The sequence below is a fragment of the Ursus arctos genome, unplaced genomic scaffold, assembly GCF_023065955.2.
Source record: "Ursus arctos isolate Adak ecotype North America unplaced genomic scaffold, UrsArc2.0 scaffold_16, whole genome shotgun sequence".
NCBI lineage: Eukaryota > Metazoa > Chordata > Mammalia > Carnivora > Ursidae > Ursus > Ursus arctos.
This window is the reverse complement of record NW_026622830.1, coordinates 52,740,408-52,757,000: the sequence shown is the minus strand read 5'-3', so window position 1 is coordinate 52,757,000 and position 16,593 is coordinate 52,740,408. Positions and strand designations below refer to the sequence as shown.

The 16,593-nt window shown below is 49.1% G+C and overlaps 3 protein-coding genes and 1 long non-coding RNA gene across 6 annotated transcripts in view; 2 read left to right on the top strand and 2 right to left on the bottom strand.

The window, feature by feature from the left end:
* LOC125281937 (dual oxidase 1-like) overlaps nt 1-16,593 on the top strand; it is a 172,851-nt gene that overhangs the window by 34,807 nt on the left and 121,451 nt on the right.
* On the bottom strand, nt 1,823-16,180 carry LOC130543851 (ral guanine nucleotide dissociation stimulator-like 1). Its single transcript, XM_057312873.1, has 4 exons — nt 16,014-16,180; nt 15,649-15,681; nt 15,153-15,274; nt 1,823-2,898 (listed from the first exon to the last, which is right to left on the bottom strand). The coding sequence occupies exons 1-4, from the start codon at nt 16,131-16,133 to the stop codon at nt 2,841-2,843; spliced, it is 333 nt and encodes a 110-aa protein (XP_057168856.1). The 5' UTR covers nt 16,134-16,180; the 3' UTR covers nt 1,823-2,840.
* LOC130543857 (uncharacterized) lies at nt 5,527-12,968 on the top strand. The gene is made up of 2 exons (XR_008959540.1): nt 5,527-7,012; nt 7,535-12,968. It is a non-coding gene; the product is annotated as an uncharacterized LOC130543857 (long non-coding RNA).
* LOC125281969 (ral guanine nucleotide dissociation stimulator-like) overlaps nt 15,653-16,593 on the bottom strand; it is a 75,401-nt gene continuing 74,460 nt past the window's right edge. For all 3 annotated transcript variants that reach the window (XM_057312865.1, XM_057312864.1, XM_057312866.1), the window contains one exon: nt 15,653-16,376. In XM_057312865.1, coding sequence (XP_057168848.1) covers nt 16,287-16,376 — 90 coding nt within the window. In that variant the 3' untranslated portion in view covers nt 15,653-16,286. The remainder of the gene's footprint in view (nt 16,377-16,593) is intronic.

Genomic DNA, 16,593 nt, shown 5'->3' with positions numbered 1-16,593 from the left:
CACATGCTACTCCCACAGCACCGTTCTTTCTGTATGGGTCCCAGAGGATGGCCCCAGCCCCCTTCCAACCCCTCTCTAGCTGCCCTCGTATTGGGAGGCCTGGTCCTCCTGAAAACCTGAATGAGTCTGGTTTTTCCACTTCTCCTCTCCTCTACCTGGCCATGGGCCTGGTCTATTCTATCCTCCATGCACACCAGTATCAAGGCTCAGGTTGGAGGCAGATTTGTGAGTGGTCGGCTCAGCACACCCTCGGTTCTTGGCCCCGGTTGGGGTGGTCAGCAGGGAGGGGCAGGCAGAGCAAGTTGGGGCCGTCAAAGGGATGGGTGTTTCAGGCACCCACTGAGCCCAGACTGTGCTCTGCCGCCCAGAGGGCCCGGGACCCCCTCCACAGCCTTCTTTGACTCATTTGCTTCTTCACATGAAGCCCCCCAGATGAAGCCCACCCACTGGAAATCAAGAGATCGGTGAGATCCCTGGTTCGGCAAATCCCTCCCCAGCCACCACCCCTGTAGTCCCCCACCCTGCTCTGTGGAGGCAGCCAGCCCTGCTTCTGGACCCAAACCCCTGTCCCAGTTTTACTTGATCATTTCATCTGTCCTGTGATCCAGCTCTTGGTGGATCCTTTCAAAGCTAGAGGAGGCTACGAAGATATCACATCTAACAACCATTGGACATGCATGCTTAGGGTGTGCAGAGTGCCTATCTGACCCTCTGACTAGAACTGAGACCCAGACACTGTATCTCCTCTGTCCATTCACATTCCTAGGTGCTTAATATACATTCTTGAATGACTACTTCCCAGCCCGCACTTTCCAAATCCTGAGTGGCCCGTGGGCTGGTCTGCCTGCTCCCAGTGTGCCCCTGAGCTGCTCACACAAAGGACAACTACCAGAACCATCTAGATGGAATCTCAGAAGTCCTTTGCACATGGGGAAACTGCCTGCTTTGCATTTCCTTTCGTCAACCCAGAAGGGCCACCGGCCTGTGAGGGTTGCACTTGAGAGCTTCTTGACCGGAGAGAGAGAACTATTAAGCAAGAAGATGCCCAGCACGTCCAGGAGCCCTTTCTACAGAGCCAAGCACCAGAGTAGCCCGTGCCATGTTTCCTCCCATGATTTCCTACAGTAACTGTATGAGGTTCATCCTCTTAACCACCCCAGTTTTCAGAAGAGGAAAGGGAAGGTCAGAGAGGGGTAGTGCCATTCCCGAGATGTACACCCAGTAGATGGGAGGCTCACCCTGTGCTGTGCATGGGGTGGGCACTCACCGATTGAACTGCTGGCCCAGGACCTGTGTGGCTGAAGTGAACATCTCGTACATGCAGAAGATCGTTGAGGTGGTTGAGATGCTCCCATCTGGGAAGGATGGCACCAGGGACTGTACGAAACGCTCCATTGTGCCTTCTCGGAGCCTCAGCATCGTCTGGGCCTCATCCAGGGACAGGGATGATTCCTTTTCCCACCAGGTAGAGAAGGGGGGTGTGGGGGGCAATGGAGTCAGCTTCAACACCATGAACCACCAGGATGATCAGGGTCTGGTGCTCAGACCAGAGAGTCCCATCCCTTCGGGAACTTGTGCAAGAAAAGGGACTTGAGGGCCCACCCAGAAAAAGGCTCTAGGCTTGAAAGTACAATTGCCTTTAGGGGTGAAATGAGAAAGCATTCGTCACTTCAACACATCTTGTTAGCTGAGCCACCACAGCCTTTCTCTCTCTGAATAGGCTTTATTAAGAACTGTATGCCTTTGAGTCATCAGTCAACATCCCTACTGCAGACAGGAGAAAGCAGAGGCTTAGCATCTCCAACGCTGCTAGAGATCATAGACGTTGGGCCTGAGAACTGTCCAGAGCATGGAATGCATGGCATTTCCCTAGGCTGCTGCGGCCTGGTCTGTTCCTCAGGTGGGGAGAAAGGTTCAGGGGAAATCCACCTTCCTCGGCAGGCCCCATGGGAGCCGGTTGTTTCTAGTGTGGGTTCTGGCCTTGCCGTGATCATCTGTGGGTCCTGAGATTGGACATCAATCTGGACCTGTTCTCACCCCAGACCAGCATTGGATGCTGTTGTGGGCCGAGGCACCTGCTGCTTGTCAAGGGAGATGGAGTAGCTGAGCCCTTGGAGCAAGCAGCTCCTCAAAGATGGCCTGGATTGAACTCTGAAAAGACAGAGTCCACTACCTGGGCCAGGAGGCATCAGAGGCCTTGCACCCAATCCGTGCTTGAAAGGCTGAATCACGGTGGCAGACAACCTCCCATACGGAGGTCCAAAAAGACATATGAGGACACAGCTTGTGACCCGGGGGACATACAATGAGTCGATGTGTTCTGAGAGGTGATACGTTACAGAGGAACATATAGAATGGCTTCATCCCACCGTTCCTTTTATGTTCAATCACCCTGTGTGGGGTGAGGATTCATAAGGCCTTGGACACGTTCTCCAAGGACAGTGGAGCTGGGTTCTACACAGGATGGCTGGGGTGAGTCAAGAAAATACTCAAAACAGTAGCAAAATGCAAAGACACTCATGGCTGTGGGAAAAGTCACACAAAACAGAATGAAACAGAATAACCCACGCCCCAAACTGCAAAAAACATGAACACTATTCTCTACCATTCCCACCTATGTGAAGAGTGTCTTCCTACCTTCTCCCACAGCTGGTGGTGGAGGTGTGGATACTGGGATGACTTTGTGGTTGGGCCTGCGGGGCACTCATATAGAAACACCATGGGAGGGCCCCAGGTTTGTCCCCATATTTGTGTGGGGGCCCTGGGTGCGTGGAACCCTCTTCCCATTCTCACCTCAGAGCGGCACTGATCCTGGGTGGCCTGGTGCACCTGCCACTTGTCTAGGGCGTTGTAGTTGAAGTCCCAGACCAGCTCTTCGATGACCTCCTGGGTGCAGCTCTGAAAATGCAGTGCCCCATAGACATGGGGTCAAGAGACATTAGTGTCCTCCCGGGACATTGCCACAAGGGGCCACCCGCATTAGAAATCCTGCTCTCCAGTTGAGGCAAAGAGGGGCAGCTGAAAAGACATCGAGCAAGGACGTAGCCGGATGAAACTCTAGAGCTCGTGATTAACATCGAGGTAGTTGAGCTTGGTCCCCAGTGCTCAGCTTCTCATCCCGCCTGCTATGACCTGGGGTGTGAACATGAAAGATGGGCCAGGCTTCCAACACCTGGCAGCTTCCTTCTGCCCAGGAAGGGTGTGTCCCACATCCTCTGTCCCCTTCTCTACACATAGACAACCAGCCCCCCACCCCAACACACACACAGGGACACACATAATGAGGGGCAAGAGGTGTGGGCCTGCTGAGGTGACATCACAGTTGTTGCCTGCTCTCCAGTGGGCTGCCCTGAGCTGCCTCGTGTTACCTGTTGGTGTCTCCTGCCACATGTCCAGAGGGCTCGGAAAAGCGGGCTGAGCCGACGTCTACAATTATTTGAAAGTCTCTCTCTCTGGGCTTGCCTGGGCCCAGAGACCCTGAAGGGAGGAACACAGCAAGAGAACATCTTGCTCTCTCGAATGTCTCCACTCAAGTGAGCTGGAGAGCAGGTTGTCTTTTGAATCTGGGTGCCCGGTTACCAGAGTTCTAAGTTCAGTTGGGGCCTATCACAGAGGAAGTGAGGTCACTCTTTCAAGATTCTAATCCCTGGGACCATGTGTTCAGTCAGACCTATCCAGAGCCCCTTCTTGGCAGTTGACTCCTTAGCTTTCTCCCCCATGTCATCTCCTTAACTGGACACAATGAGCCAAAAAGGCCATAGCCACCACTCTCTGGAAATGGAACTAGTGTCTGAAGCTTCAGGAGGCAGAGCTGAATTCAGACCTTACGTTCTGTGTTTCTTTGCGCACTTGTGTGTCCTATGTCATTGTGTCTCTCACGTAGTCCCCACTTTCCCAGCCTGCAGTGTGGGGATCAGGCTAGAATCTACTTCCTTGGGACATCCTCGGGTGTCTGTGGATAAGAGTATTTATTACATGTGTGGGGTGGTCCCCTGTGTATCTGAGGCACAATTTTCAAGATGGAAGAATTACAAGAAGGGGTGGGACTTGGCATGGAGGGCCGCTCAGAAGAGGCCTGGGTTCCAGCCGTGTAATACTGCAACTGTCACTTTCCCTCTTGGCCTCATTTTAAGGTGGGCACCATGATGGCCTGGAAAAGCAAGAAGATGCAGGCATTGTCATCCTCTGTAGTAAAACCATGCAATTGTTTCCCGTTATATGAAGAACGAGACCCCGTTACCTCGTTTGGGTCTATGAGGGGAGTGGCTTTCACCATGGCTCCCAGGGATCCTGACCTGTGGTATAGGCATCAGACTGTAACTGCTAAGTGGTCAGTGACTGGCTTTTGACCCACAGGACATATTCAACGTGATCAAGTACCATGCCTAGAGCTTCTCTACATGTCATGCAAAGAGTTTCTCACTCCCTAGTTACTTTCCATCATGTTCCACTACTCACTCCTTCCCTTTCCCTTCTTCTTCTCTCTCTCTGAACCAGAACCAAGCACTGATGTTTTCAGCTGCCATCTACAGAGGCTCACAGGATAGAGAACGGAGGCAGTGCCAAGGCCAAAAGACACACAGGAACTCAGCTTCTGAGTCCAGATGGCATCCCGAGTCACGTGAGCCAACTTATGACAAAATCCTCTTCCAGTATGGCCCTGGTCACAGCCGCAGCCACTGACACACCTTGAGCCTGGGGAACCATGCTAATTTGGGCCCGCATTCTTCACCCACAAATACTGTTAGAAATTAAAGCGATGCACCTGCACATGCAGGGTATCAGGGCAATGCAGTCCCGGGGCAACTCTAGATAAGTAACAGTCTCCCAGGCCTCAGCATCTGTCCCTGCCTTCCTCCCTCCCCTCTGCTCTCCTGCTAGTGTCCCTGCAGCCACCCTGGCTGCCTTTTTCACTCCTCTGGCCAAACTGGCTTCTGTTATTGAGTGTCTGCAGCACAAGTCACTTCTTCCTGAAACGCTGCTCCCTGACGTGTGCAGGCCTAGCTCCCTTTGGTCAATCTGTTCTCAGCAACCTCAGCTTCAGTGAGGCCTTTCATATCTTTCCATGCAATGACTCCCCAGCCTTCCTCCGTAGTACACTTCATTCCTACTACAGAGCGCTTGCTCTTTTCTTTCACGTGCGTTCTCTTTGGAGCTTTGGTCCATGTGTAGACTGGGAGCTCCTAAAGCAAAGGAGCCCTAGGTAATTTCAGCTCCGCGCACGGGCCCAGCAAGATACCTGGCATAGGGCAGTGCTCAGTGTGTAGTTACTCAATGAACAATTGAGAAGATCTTGGAGCCCACCTCCCCTCTTAAGCACCTAGACTGCAGAATGCTACTAAAACTTTCAAGCTGTTTCTGGGCAGGGGCGACAACCACAATGGCCTCTGCCTGACTCTTCCTGCTCCAGTTCCTCCAGCAGAACTCACCAGGTACCATGGACAAGGAAGCGCCCTGCACCCAGTTCTCCAGCTCTGGTGGCACAGCCCCATGCAGGCACACCAGCAAAGAAAGCCATGCCTTTTCTCGGGGGTCCTCAACGCAGTGCCTTTGCAGAGTCACAGAGCAAAGGAGCAGGATCTCTATTTTTCCCTTCTCTGTGGAATCTGAGACAAAGAAGAGAAAAGGAGGAAGACTAACTCAGAAAAAGAGATCAGATTGAAGTAACCAGAAGCAGAGGGCAGAGGGGGTACAGGAATTGAGTGAATGGCAAAAGGTACAAATTCCAGTTTCAGATCAATAAGGAATAGGGATTTACAGTACACCCCAGGACTACAGTTCATTACTGCTCTATGGTGTATTGGAGAGGTGTGAAAAGAGCAAGTTCTGAGAGTTCTCATCACAAAGAAAAACCTCTCTTTCTTTTCTTTTAACTTCATTTTTGTATCTCTAGAGATGATGATGGCGGCGGACTAAATTTATTCTGGCGATCGTTTCACAGTATACGAAAGGAACATCATTACGCCAGGTATCTTCAACATACACAGTTCTGTATGTCAAATGTATCAAAACAACTGGAGCAAAAAAATATTTTAATATTCATAGAGAGCATCAGGAAATTGGACGTGGTAAAAAGAATGTCACGTAAACAAAACTGAAAACAGCAGAACCGAAAGCCAGTAGGTTATCCTAGGGGTTAAAATCTTCAAGCCATTGGCATAGAAAGTCGATTCTGAAATTGAAAATCAGTGAATTAAAATTAAAGCAGATGAAATAGAATTTTAAAATGTTGTTCCATTTAACAATTTGTCAAAGAATAGAAAGTCTTAATAAGTGACCTCAGATAGTAACTTTTGAAAAAACTGTTCATGTTTTGGAAAATTCTGATTGTAAGCTTCCAAGTGGGCACAGAATGAGAACATTTTGTTTGATCAAAGTCGCCTCATGGAAAATGGCTGAAGCAAAATGTCTGAGATAGGACCTAAACGAAAGGATATAAATGGCTAGACGAAATTGTCCCGAGTTCGTTTCTCCGTATTTGCAGTTTACATTTATTTTCATGTCGTTAAGTCCATTAAGTTCATGGAGTACATTCTAAGTGTGTTCCATGCATTAATATGTTTGAACAACCTCCCTGTAACCCAGCTTCACATCTCATTGTATCTTGTAAAACTCAAACTCTATACCATGAATCAGAAACTTCCAATGACCGCCTACTTCCAGCCCTTGGCAACACCATTCTACTGTCTTTGGCAATTTACTCTAGGTAGGTCCTAAGAGTGAAGTCAAAGTGTGTCTTTTCATGAATACTCATCTACTTAGCATAATATCCTCCAGGTTCACCCATGTTGTGGCATATGTCAATGTCTTCTTCCACTTTGAAGAATGAATGCTATTCCAATATGTGTACATACAACATCTGTTCCTCCCTCGACAGATACTTGGATTGCTTTCATGGTTTAGCTATTATGAATAATGATGCCATGAAAATGTGTGTTCAGATATGTCTTCAAGACCATGCTGTCAATTAATTTGGGTATACACCCCAGAAGTGGAGTTACTGGAACACATTGTAAGTCTAATTTTCATTTTTTTGAAACTACCATACTGATTTCACAACTATGCTGTTAAACATTCCTACCACACACATTGAATAAGGCTTCCATCTTCTCCACATCTTGGCCAACACTTGCTCTTTTTTTCCCTTCTGATTGCTTTTTTTTTTTTTTTTGGAAGAGTCATCTTAAAGGATGTAAAATGGTATCTCGTTGCTTTTTATAATTTGCATTTCCCTTAACAATAGTGATGTATCTTTTCAAATTTCTTTTCACGTGCACATCTTTGAGGATATGCCTATTCCCAATTTGCACATTCACGCATTGCATTCATTTTGTTGTCTGTTGTTGAGTTCGTGTGATCTCTATTCATTCTGGATATTGAGCCCCTGCCAGATAGACAGTTTGCAAATATGGTCTCCCATCATGTGGATTGTGTTTTTACTTCATTGCTAATGTCTTTAAAGTCACAAAGATTGTAAGTATTCTGAATGTCCTGTACGTGAATTTATTTTTCTTTTATATCCTGTGCCTTGCAGGTCATATGCATTAAAGCACGGCCAAATCCTATTTTGTGAAGCTATGAAAATGAATATTATTGGGCTGCACTTCCGAGATGAAAAAGGTTCATTAGTGGAGTAAGAGAGCAGCATGAACTGGAGAAGCACTGGCATGATGATGGGGTCATGACTCTATGTGATCGCAAGAGGATAGGAATATGTATGATGGGCCAGCATGAGCTGTGTACTGGAAATGGGACCTTGTCCATTTTGTGCAGCACCTATGTGGATGATGGGAGCAGTGAGACATATGACTGGACGGATCCCCGAGCTCAGCCCTTCTTCCAAGTTAGACTTTCATTGCACTCTGATCCATTAACGTTTGAAGAGTTTCTTAATCAGATGAGGGACATAGTCTTACATGCTAGAAGGTGATGAACGTGGTGTGTGGGCGTGTCTGCAAGGAACTCCGTATCCCTCCCATCTTGGTGAGCCACTGTCTGGAGTCCATGGCAAAGAAGGTTAGAGTACTAAATTACACTGGGGTCAAACCAAAGGGGAACAGTGTGTCCCTCCTATGCTGAGCTGAAGTCAGGCAAGACCTTTATATGTTTGCTCTGTGTTCCCAGTTCATGGTCCCTAAGTTCTGCATGTTCCTCTCTGGGAGAGAGGAGATGGACATGTTTGAGGGGGAGCTGGAGAGCTGTATCACCACCAGGAATGAGACCGAGAGCCGACTCCCAGTCATCGTGCAAGTGAAAAAATGGGATCAATGTCATCAAAGAGAAAACCATCAGCCACCAGTATTCATGCCGCCTGTGAGGAAATCTTGTCGAGAGGCACTTGTAAGTGATGGAGGGTGCACACCTGTAGTAACTCTGTGGCAAGTACAGATGTTACCTGCTTGAGGTGACCCACCTTGAAGAAACAAAGTTTTTGCCACCCTGTCAAGGGTGCTCGGAATGGACTCGAAGGGCAAGAGGCCTGGAACTGAAAGCATGTTTGAAAGTCTCTTTAGGGTTGAAATGAAAAAGGCAGCATGCCCTGAAAACTGCCTCACCTTGAATAGGCTAGCTCCCTTCATTGCTTGTGGGAAGAAAAGAAATCATCCGGTATTTTTCGTATTGAAAACAAGAAAACACAGAACCTTGGATTTCCGTTATTTTTTTATTGAAATTCGATTAGCCGACATACAGTCCATCCTTATTTCAGATGTAGTGTTGAATAACTCATCAGTTGCATATACCACTCAGTGCTCATCACATCACGTGCCCTCCTTTATGCTCCTCACCCAGTTGCCCCATCCCCCCACCCAGCTCCCCTCCAGCCACCCTCAGTTGTTCTCTGTGCTTAAGAGCCCCTCATGGTTTTGCTCCGTCTCTGATGGCTTCCCGGTCAGTTTTCCCTCCTTTCCCCTATGATTATCATCAGTTTTCACTCATATGTGGAACGTAAGAAACAGTGTAGAGGATCATAGTGGATTTTCTTTAAAAGGATGTTATTTTCTGTCTTTCTATGTTTGACCGCATTTCACTTTTCTTTAAAAATGACACGTTCAAATGATATGTCCATTGACCCTGGAGGGTTGGGCGTTCTTCACACTTCCTCAATGAGTTAGGACCCTGAACCAGGTGTCAGGAGAACCTCCTCTGTGTTATTGTTCCCCGGGTGCCCTTGTTGGGCTTCAGCTTCCTTATCTGTAATACGATGAGAGATACGAATGCTAAATATTTTCCGAAAGTTGTTCCCGCTCCAAACGTTCAATGGCTACCCATAGTCGAATATTGCTTCATCCACGAGACAAAGGTTAGGAATCGTTATTTCAATTACTTCATGAAGACACACAACCAAGTAGAATGAGAACACCAGAGGAGCATCGCTCCAATAGGACTTGAGTGAAACTCTGCTCCAACTGCCAGTAGCATAGGACGTTACCTTTTACGTGAACACAGAGGTGGGCCCTGGCCTTTCCATAGAAACAGACTGTCCTTTTGTCTTTGGACATTTTCATTTACCTTTCGTGTGGATTGACGTTCAGCCCGATGAGACCTCATGAGGAAACTCTGCGTATTCTAAGCTTAGATCTCATAGGACCGATTTTTCTTAAGGTTTGAAAGTACACTATAGTTGACAGTGTTATATTCCTTTCAGGTGAACAGCAGGGACTCAATAGTTCTGTACATTACTCAGTGCTCAGCACCATAAGTGTACTCTTAATCCCCATGACCTATTTCACCCATCCCCCCACCTGGCCATCCCTAGTCTGTGCTCTACATTTGAGACTGGTTTTTTGTTTGTTTTCTCTTTGTTCTTTCTTTTTGTCTCTTAAGTGCCACACAGGAGTCAAACCCATGTTAACATAACACACATCGACTTTAAAGCTTACCTCCGTTTCATGGTCTGGATGAAATGTGCTGACTATACCACCACGTTGACTCCACAGTGGCTCCCAGGGATCCCCACCCGTGCTATATACCTCCCTGTCTATCCACTGCCTGGTTGCTAATAGGTTTCTGACCAAGAGAATATGACAGAACATTGTCACTTTCCTGTTACTCTCTTCTGTTCCCTTCCTTTCTTTCCTGTATCCCTGCACTGGGGAAGCAAGCACTGGTGTTTAGAACTGCCCTACATAAAGGCCCACAGAGGAAGGAACCTAGGGAGTGCCCAGGCTAATAGGCAGAAAAGAACTCAAATTCAGGATTTCGCTTAAACCCACTTTGTTGAGTCTGAGCTAAATCCTGACATTAGTCACATCAGTGACTTGGGAGCAAATCTTACCATAGTTGGGCCTCGGGTGAGGCGCAGATTGCATCACACAGAGACCTGGGGGCAGAAACACCCAGTCTCAACTGTGCGGAGATTCCAGGCCCCCCCGAATTGGGAGCAAGGAAATATCACGCTTCAGAAGTGCTAAGCTTTCTAGTAGTGTTCTCAGAGACAAACAGATAGCTAACTCAGTCGACCAGGCTTCGGCACCTGGCCCTCCCATCCACTGCCATCTCTTGTTCTCACCTCCCAGCCTCCACCAGCCACTCTGGCCACTTTCCGAATCTTCTCTGGTCAAACTAGTTTCTGTCTGAGAGATTTGGCCCCAGCGGTGCCCTCTCCCTGACACACTGTTCCCAGAGGTGTGCAGCTCTTGCTCCCTCTTGTCAATCTGCTACCAGCAGATGTCACCATGTGGAGGCCTTCCAGACCCTCCTCTCCTGTGACTCCCTAGCCCTCCCTACTACACTGTGCTGGTAACTGGAGTATAATACCTGCTCTGTTCTTTCACACATCTTGCTTTCAAGGTGTTCTCCATCAGAACAGCAGAAACAACTTGGCCATTTGCAGACTGCACTGGGGCGCACCAACTCACCTGGCACAGGCTGAGCGCTCAGAGCATAGTTGCTGAAAGAAGAAATGGGAAGGTCTTGGGGCCCTGCCTTCCATCCTTGTCACCATGTCCATTCCTGAGCCCGTTATGCTAGCACTGGGATGGGCAATGTGAGAGGCTAGAATGGATATCAAGTGGCCAAGATGTACTCGGCTGCTTAGTGCCTTTTCCAGGTTGAATGCGCTTGGGCGGATGTCAATGTGTGATGCAAAGATCATCATACCTGGTGCCCACTCCCATGGGTCCACCTACATGTCTGTTCCCCACGACTAATTGTCATAAATCTTCTTCCTCCCAGTCCCTGACCAACGAGCCAAATCATCTACCACTGCCACGAGCCAATGTATATTCTTTCCTCAGGCTGCTTTTCTTTCCATACCACCTGAAAGAATTGAAAGAATTTTGAAATGCTCGAAAGAATTTCCCGTCGCTGCATTCTATCAAGACTACCCTGAACGGGGCTGTAGTATATCTGCAGCCACTTTCCATCCTGCAGCCACATCCAAGCCCATTCAGCCATGAACCAACCTCAGTCTTTTCCCTCCTCTGTCGCCTGGAGCAATATTGGGTCTTCTGCCCGTCCTCTCTGAAGCTCCTCTGGCCCGTTCATGGGGACTTGCGAGTGAGCCCGTGCACCACACACAGAGTGGCCCCTAGCGCCTGCCTCTGCCCACGTGCCAGGGCTGACTCAGGAGCTCAGGCTCCCACCTAACCCCCTTTCAGCCTCGGCCATCCCTCTTGGAAGGACTTTGTGCTCTGCACACATCGCAGAGATACAGGAGGGCACAGGAAAGAAAACCCACTGACCTAAAGAAGCTCCTAAACTATTGACCTCCTTCCATCCTGCCTCCATATGCCCTGGAAGAGAAGAGGAGGAGAGGCCTGCAGGTGTGGACAAAGCCCTGCCCTGGCTGTTTATCTTCCTGACAATAAAAAGGCCTCCTCGTTGCGGCCAAACTGTTGCTGAAAATTCTGTTTTCAGTGGTGAAACAGATAACTTTGGTCAAATGGCCTGCTGGCGCCGTTTGTCAGGGTGGTCCGTGGACAAGTGGCCTCAGCATCCGCAGAGGGCATGTTGGAAATGCAGAGTCTCAGGTCCCTCCCAGTGTTACTGAATCAGAATCTGTATTTTCACGAGATCCCCAGGGGATCCAGGCCTAAGACAATGTCTCAAAAACCACTGTTGAATGTTCCCCAAAGAGAAAGCTAATCGGCACCTTGATATACCAAATGGGGAAGGCACGGTTGTTTCCTGGGCCTTTTTGGCAGTTTCTAGCATTCTAGAATTCCATAAAGGGTTGATTCCCCAGTGGACATGGTGGGAGTTGTTGTGCAGGAAAGGAAAGAACACCATACCTGCTGGGAAATTGAGCAAGGACGGAAGCTATGCATGGGCCCAACAGCAAGAGCTCCAACGCACCAAGGCTGATCCCCTGCTCTAGAGCTCTCTGCTGTTCTTATGCTAGATCCCTTTGTGTCAGGTGATGGGATGGGAGATTGTTCTTGCTTTTGGAGCTGGCCTGTATTGCTGTAACCGGTCCTCTAAGATTCACTTTTGTTGTATCCCAAAGTTTTGGGACGCTTGTCTTGTCATTGTTCTTGGATTCCATGTAATTTTTTTTCCTATTTTGAATTCCTGGTTGACCCACTCATTTCTCGGGAGCGTGTTCTTTCACCTCCTTGTGTTCATGGTCTTTCCAGGTTTTTCTCTTGTGGTTGATTTCTAGTCCATACCATTGTGGTCAGAAAAGATGTATGCCATGACTTCCATCTTTTTGAATTAGTAGAGACTTGTTCGGTAGCCTAATATGTGATCTGCTCTGGAGGACGTTCCATGTGCAATCGAAAGGAATGAGTATGTGCTGTTGGAGGATGGAATGTTCTGCATGCGTCTGTTAAAACCAGTGCATCACCCAAAGCCACTGTTTCCTTGTTGATTTTCAGTTTGGATCATGTGTCCATTAATAGAAGGGGGGTGTTAGATCCCCTACTGTATTGTATTACAGTCAATTAGTTGCCTGCTTTTTGTTATTAACTGTTTTACGTATTTGGGTCCTCCTATGATGGGTGTCTAAAAATTTAAAATTGTTCTATCTTCTTGTTGCATTGTCTCCATGATTGGGACACAGTGTCCTTCTTTGTGACTCACTACTCTCTTTTTTTTTTTTTATATTCTGTTTTGTCTGATAGAAGTATTCGTACCCCTGCTTTGTTTTGGCAACCAGTTGCATGCGAGATGCTTCTCATCTGCTCACTTTCAATGCGCAGGGGACCCAGTAGGTCTGGGGGCTCAGGCTGAGTACCTAATTTCGGACAAGTCAGTGTAAGTGTGCAAACTGAGACTGAGTGTGTAAACTGTTGAATATTAGTGACAATGGAATATTACTCAGCCATCAAAAAGAACGATTTCTCAACATTTGCTGCAACATAGACGGGACTGGAGGAGATAATGCTAAGTCAAGTCAAACAGAGAAGGAAAATTATCATATGGTTTCACTCATTTATGGAACATAAGAAGTAGGAAGATCAGTAGGAGAAGAAAGGGAAGAAGGGGGGGTAAACAGAAGGGGGAATGAACCACAAGAGACTATGGACACTGGGAAACAAACTGAGGGCTTCAGAGAGGAGGGGAGTGGGGGATTGGGATAGGCTGGTGTTGGGTATTAAGGAGGGCACCTATTGCATGGTGCACTGGGTGTTAGACGCAAGTAATGAGTCATGGAACTTTACATCAAAAACTAGGGAAGTACTGTATGCTGACTAACATAATAAAAAAAATTATTATAAAAGAAATAGAGATGATGGACTTCAGAAAACATGGACCTAAAAGTCATGACAGACAGCAAGGAGAGTGTGGGGTTTCTCTGGTCAAGGATATGGCCCATTATCCTGGCAAGAAAGAGCCCGTCCCTGATCCATCAGATGCCAGCCAGGGAACAGTAGCTATTGTGCATCTGACCCAGAGCCTGGGGCCTGGAGGGAACTGCTGCTTCAGAAGAACTGCATAAGGAGATGCACGAAGGCTGGAAATCCTGGCTCCTAGGTCAGCATAGATGTTCATGGAACCAGGCTCAGGTGTGCCCTTTAAAGTACCCCTCCCATCTTTTCCCAACACACAAAACAAGCAGGAAAGGGAATCCAGAGATCATTGACAAGAATCCCAGAAAGATTCCAAACTTGGTAAACGGCCAACGGGGAGACTGAGGCTGGAAAGTCGTGCCTGCCCTGAGTCCATCTGCAAATTATCTTCCTCTGGCTTTGTCCCCTTCACATGCAGGATTTGATCTCCTTCCGTGTTTTTCCCCACTAGGTGCTGATGCAGTTCCAGAGATTGAACTACAATACGACAAGTTCCAAATACGGGGGCAATACAAAACCAAACACTAAACCAAAAAAGCATCTCAACGGAAGAAGCAGGACACAGTCTTCCTGGCCTTAGAGCGGAGAAAGGCAACCCCAGTCCTGGGGCAGGAAGGAGTTCTGGGGCGTACAAGTCTTAAAGACTCCCACTTTCAGTGGTTGTTGCTATTCCTGGGAAAGTCCCTGCAACCTCTAAATCTCAGGAGTTCTGAGGGGCTGTCTCTGCCGTTTGCCCAAATTCATTGAATGAAATGGACCCGTGCTCTGAGTAAGGGGGATTTCGGGGTGCCCTCCAGTGGCTAGGGAGAAAGGCTGGCACTTCTCCTTCCTCCCACATACAGTAGCTGATGACTCTGGAAGATTTCCTAGGTCAGGAACGAATATGAGAGTCTGTGCAAGTTTTCCATTACTGCAGGAAGTAAAAGACCCAAACCACACACCTGGGCTCTAAAACAAAACAAGGGCTTTAATCTCCTAACATGCAAATCTATCACGGTACTATTTAAAACAACTAAATGGTGCCCCCTACATAAGGAAATAGATGGGGGGAAGGGGTGTGGAGTAAATAAGGCGCAAGGACTGCCCATATGCAGCTGCTGAGGAATCCCTGGAGGGCCACTGGACACTTGCACAGCCCTGAGGTTGACTGCGGCCAGTTCTTCTCCTTCTTGAGTGCTGCTGACCAGCTAGGACCGGGGCTCCAGCTGGCAGGACAGGGTGTAGCTAAGGACAGAGGGACACCTGTGAGTTGCCCAGGAGCTTCCATTCAAGAGTCTCTGCCAGTGTTTGCCCACAGCTGGAGTCTGGCACCCCGGCAACAAGGCCAGAGGCTGCCCAGGGAAGGAGGATCCCAGGAGTGGCCAGCAGAAAGAGTCCACCCCGAACCTCACCGACCCAGCTCCTGATGGGCCTCACCTCTCAGCCTCGCTGAGCGGCTCCATAGCCTGGAACCAGGCCCAAAAAGGATCCTCGGGCTCTAGGGTGTAATTCTCGGCAGCCACCTGGAGCAGCATGATGTCCGTCATGACTTGGTATTCCTGAGCAGAGAGAGAAGCACAGGATGTATAGGGAGCCTGGGGGGGCGGGGAGCTGCAGGGTCTGGTGAGGGTTGAGCACCGGGACGGGGCACCCATCCCAGGTCCTGGCACACATGGCCATCCTCCTCCCTGCAGATTCATCCGGTCTCCACCTGTTCTCAGAGGTGAGTATCAGTAGCCCCTCCTCCAGGAAGTCCTCCTGGATGCCATGCTCTGTCCCCATCTCCTAACGGGATGGGACTTGCACTGCTTTCTTCTCAAGGGGTCCCAGGAAATGTGAGGTGGAGGGGATGGAGCCAAGCAATGTTCTTCCCAGGGACATCTCTGAGGCCCACTCCCTACCCTTCCCTGCGGGAAGCGCCACATATGCTCACCTTATTTCTTTTTTGGTGGTTGATCTCATTCCCCTGGAATGCAGACAAAGTCCATCAGAATGAGGCCCCTGGTTCTTAGGAGCACTTGATTCCCATCCCTTCTCATGCTGCACCATGGCCAGGACCCATGAGGGGGCCGTGCATACACAGATAGTGGGCCTGGGATCTAGGCCAGGCTCTGGGGTCCAGAGAAAGGAGGACATGGGCCAGATGGACTGGCTACAGGTCGGGACCCTGCAGCACCACCCTCTCGGAAGACAGTAGGGGAGGCCGAAGCCTCAGGCAGGAAGGGGCTGCTGCGGCTACGGAGGTGCTTGCTGACGTGGAGGGTCCTGACTTCATTCTCCCCCCACGGGCAAACTCACCAGGGGAAGCTGAGGTCCACTCAGACAGACCTCATGCAGCTTTGCCTTCAGGAAGCTCTGCTGCTTCACCAGTCTTCGGCACCGGGAGCCATGTCCTAACTGCAGTCTCGCCTCACTCATCGCTGAGTTGGGCAAGAGACTCCGACCTCACAGGCGCAGCTCTGAGGCTGTCATCAGGGTAGGTTTGCCGAGTCCTGAGAGCTCAGGGCTCATTACAGGGGTGCTCTATTCCCACAGGTCCAGATTCTGGTCCATCCCCCACAATCTTCAGGCTCACCCACCTCCAGATAGACCTCCACTGCGGTATCCAACATCAGCAACTTGGTGAGGAAAGTGCCAAGGAAGGGCACGACACCCTGTGTCCTAAGGGGGAGAGTGGGATGAGTCACTGTTCTCTGTTGCCCACAAGGACCCTCCCCTGAAAAAGCTCCAGCCTCCTGGCCCATCCCAGGTGACCGCGTGGAGCAGCTCTCGACACTAAGAGAGAGGGTGTCAAGGCTAGGGAGTCTGCTTGGACACCACCTGCTTGCCCCCTCACTGCCAACGGCATCCTCACCTAGGCTGTCACCACATTCATGCC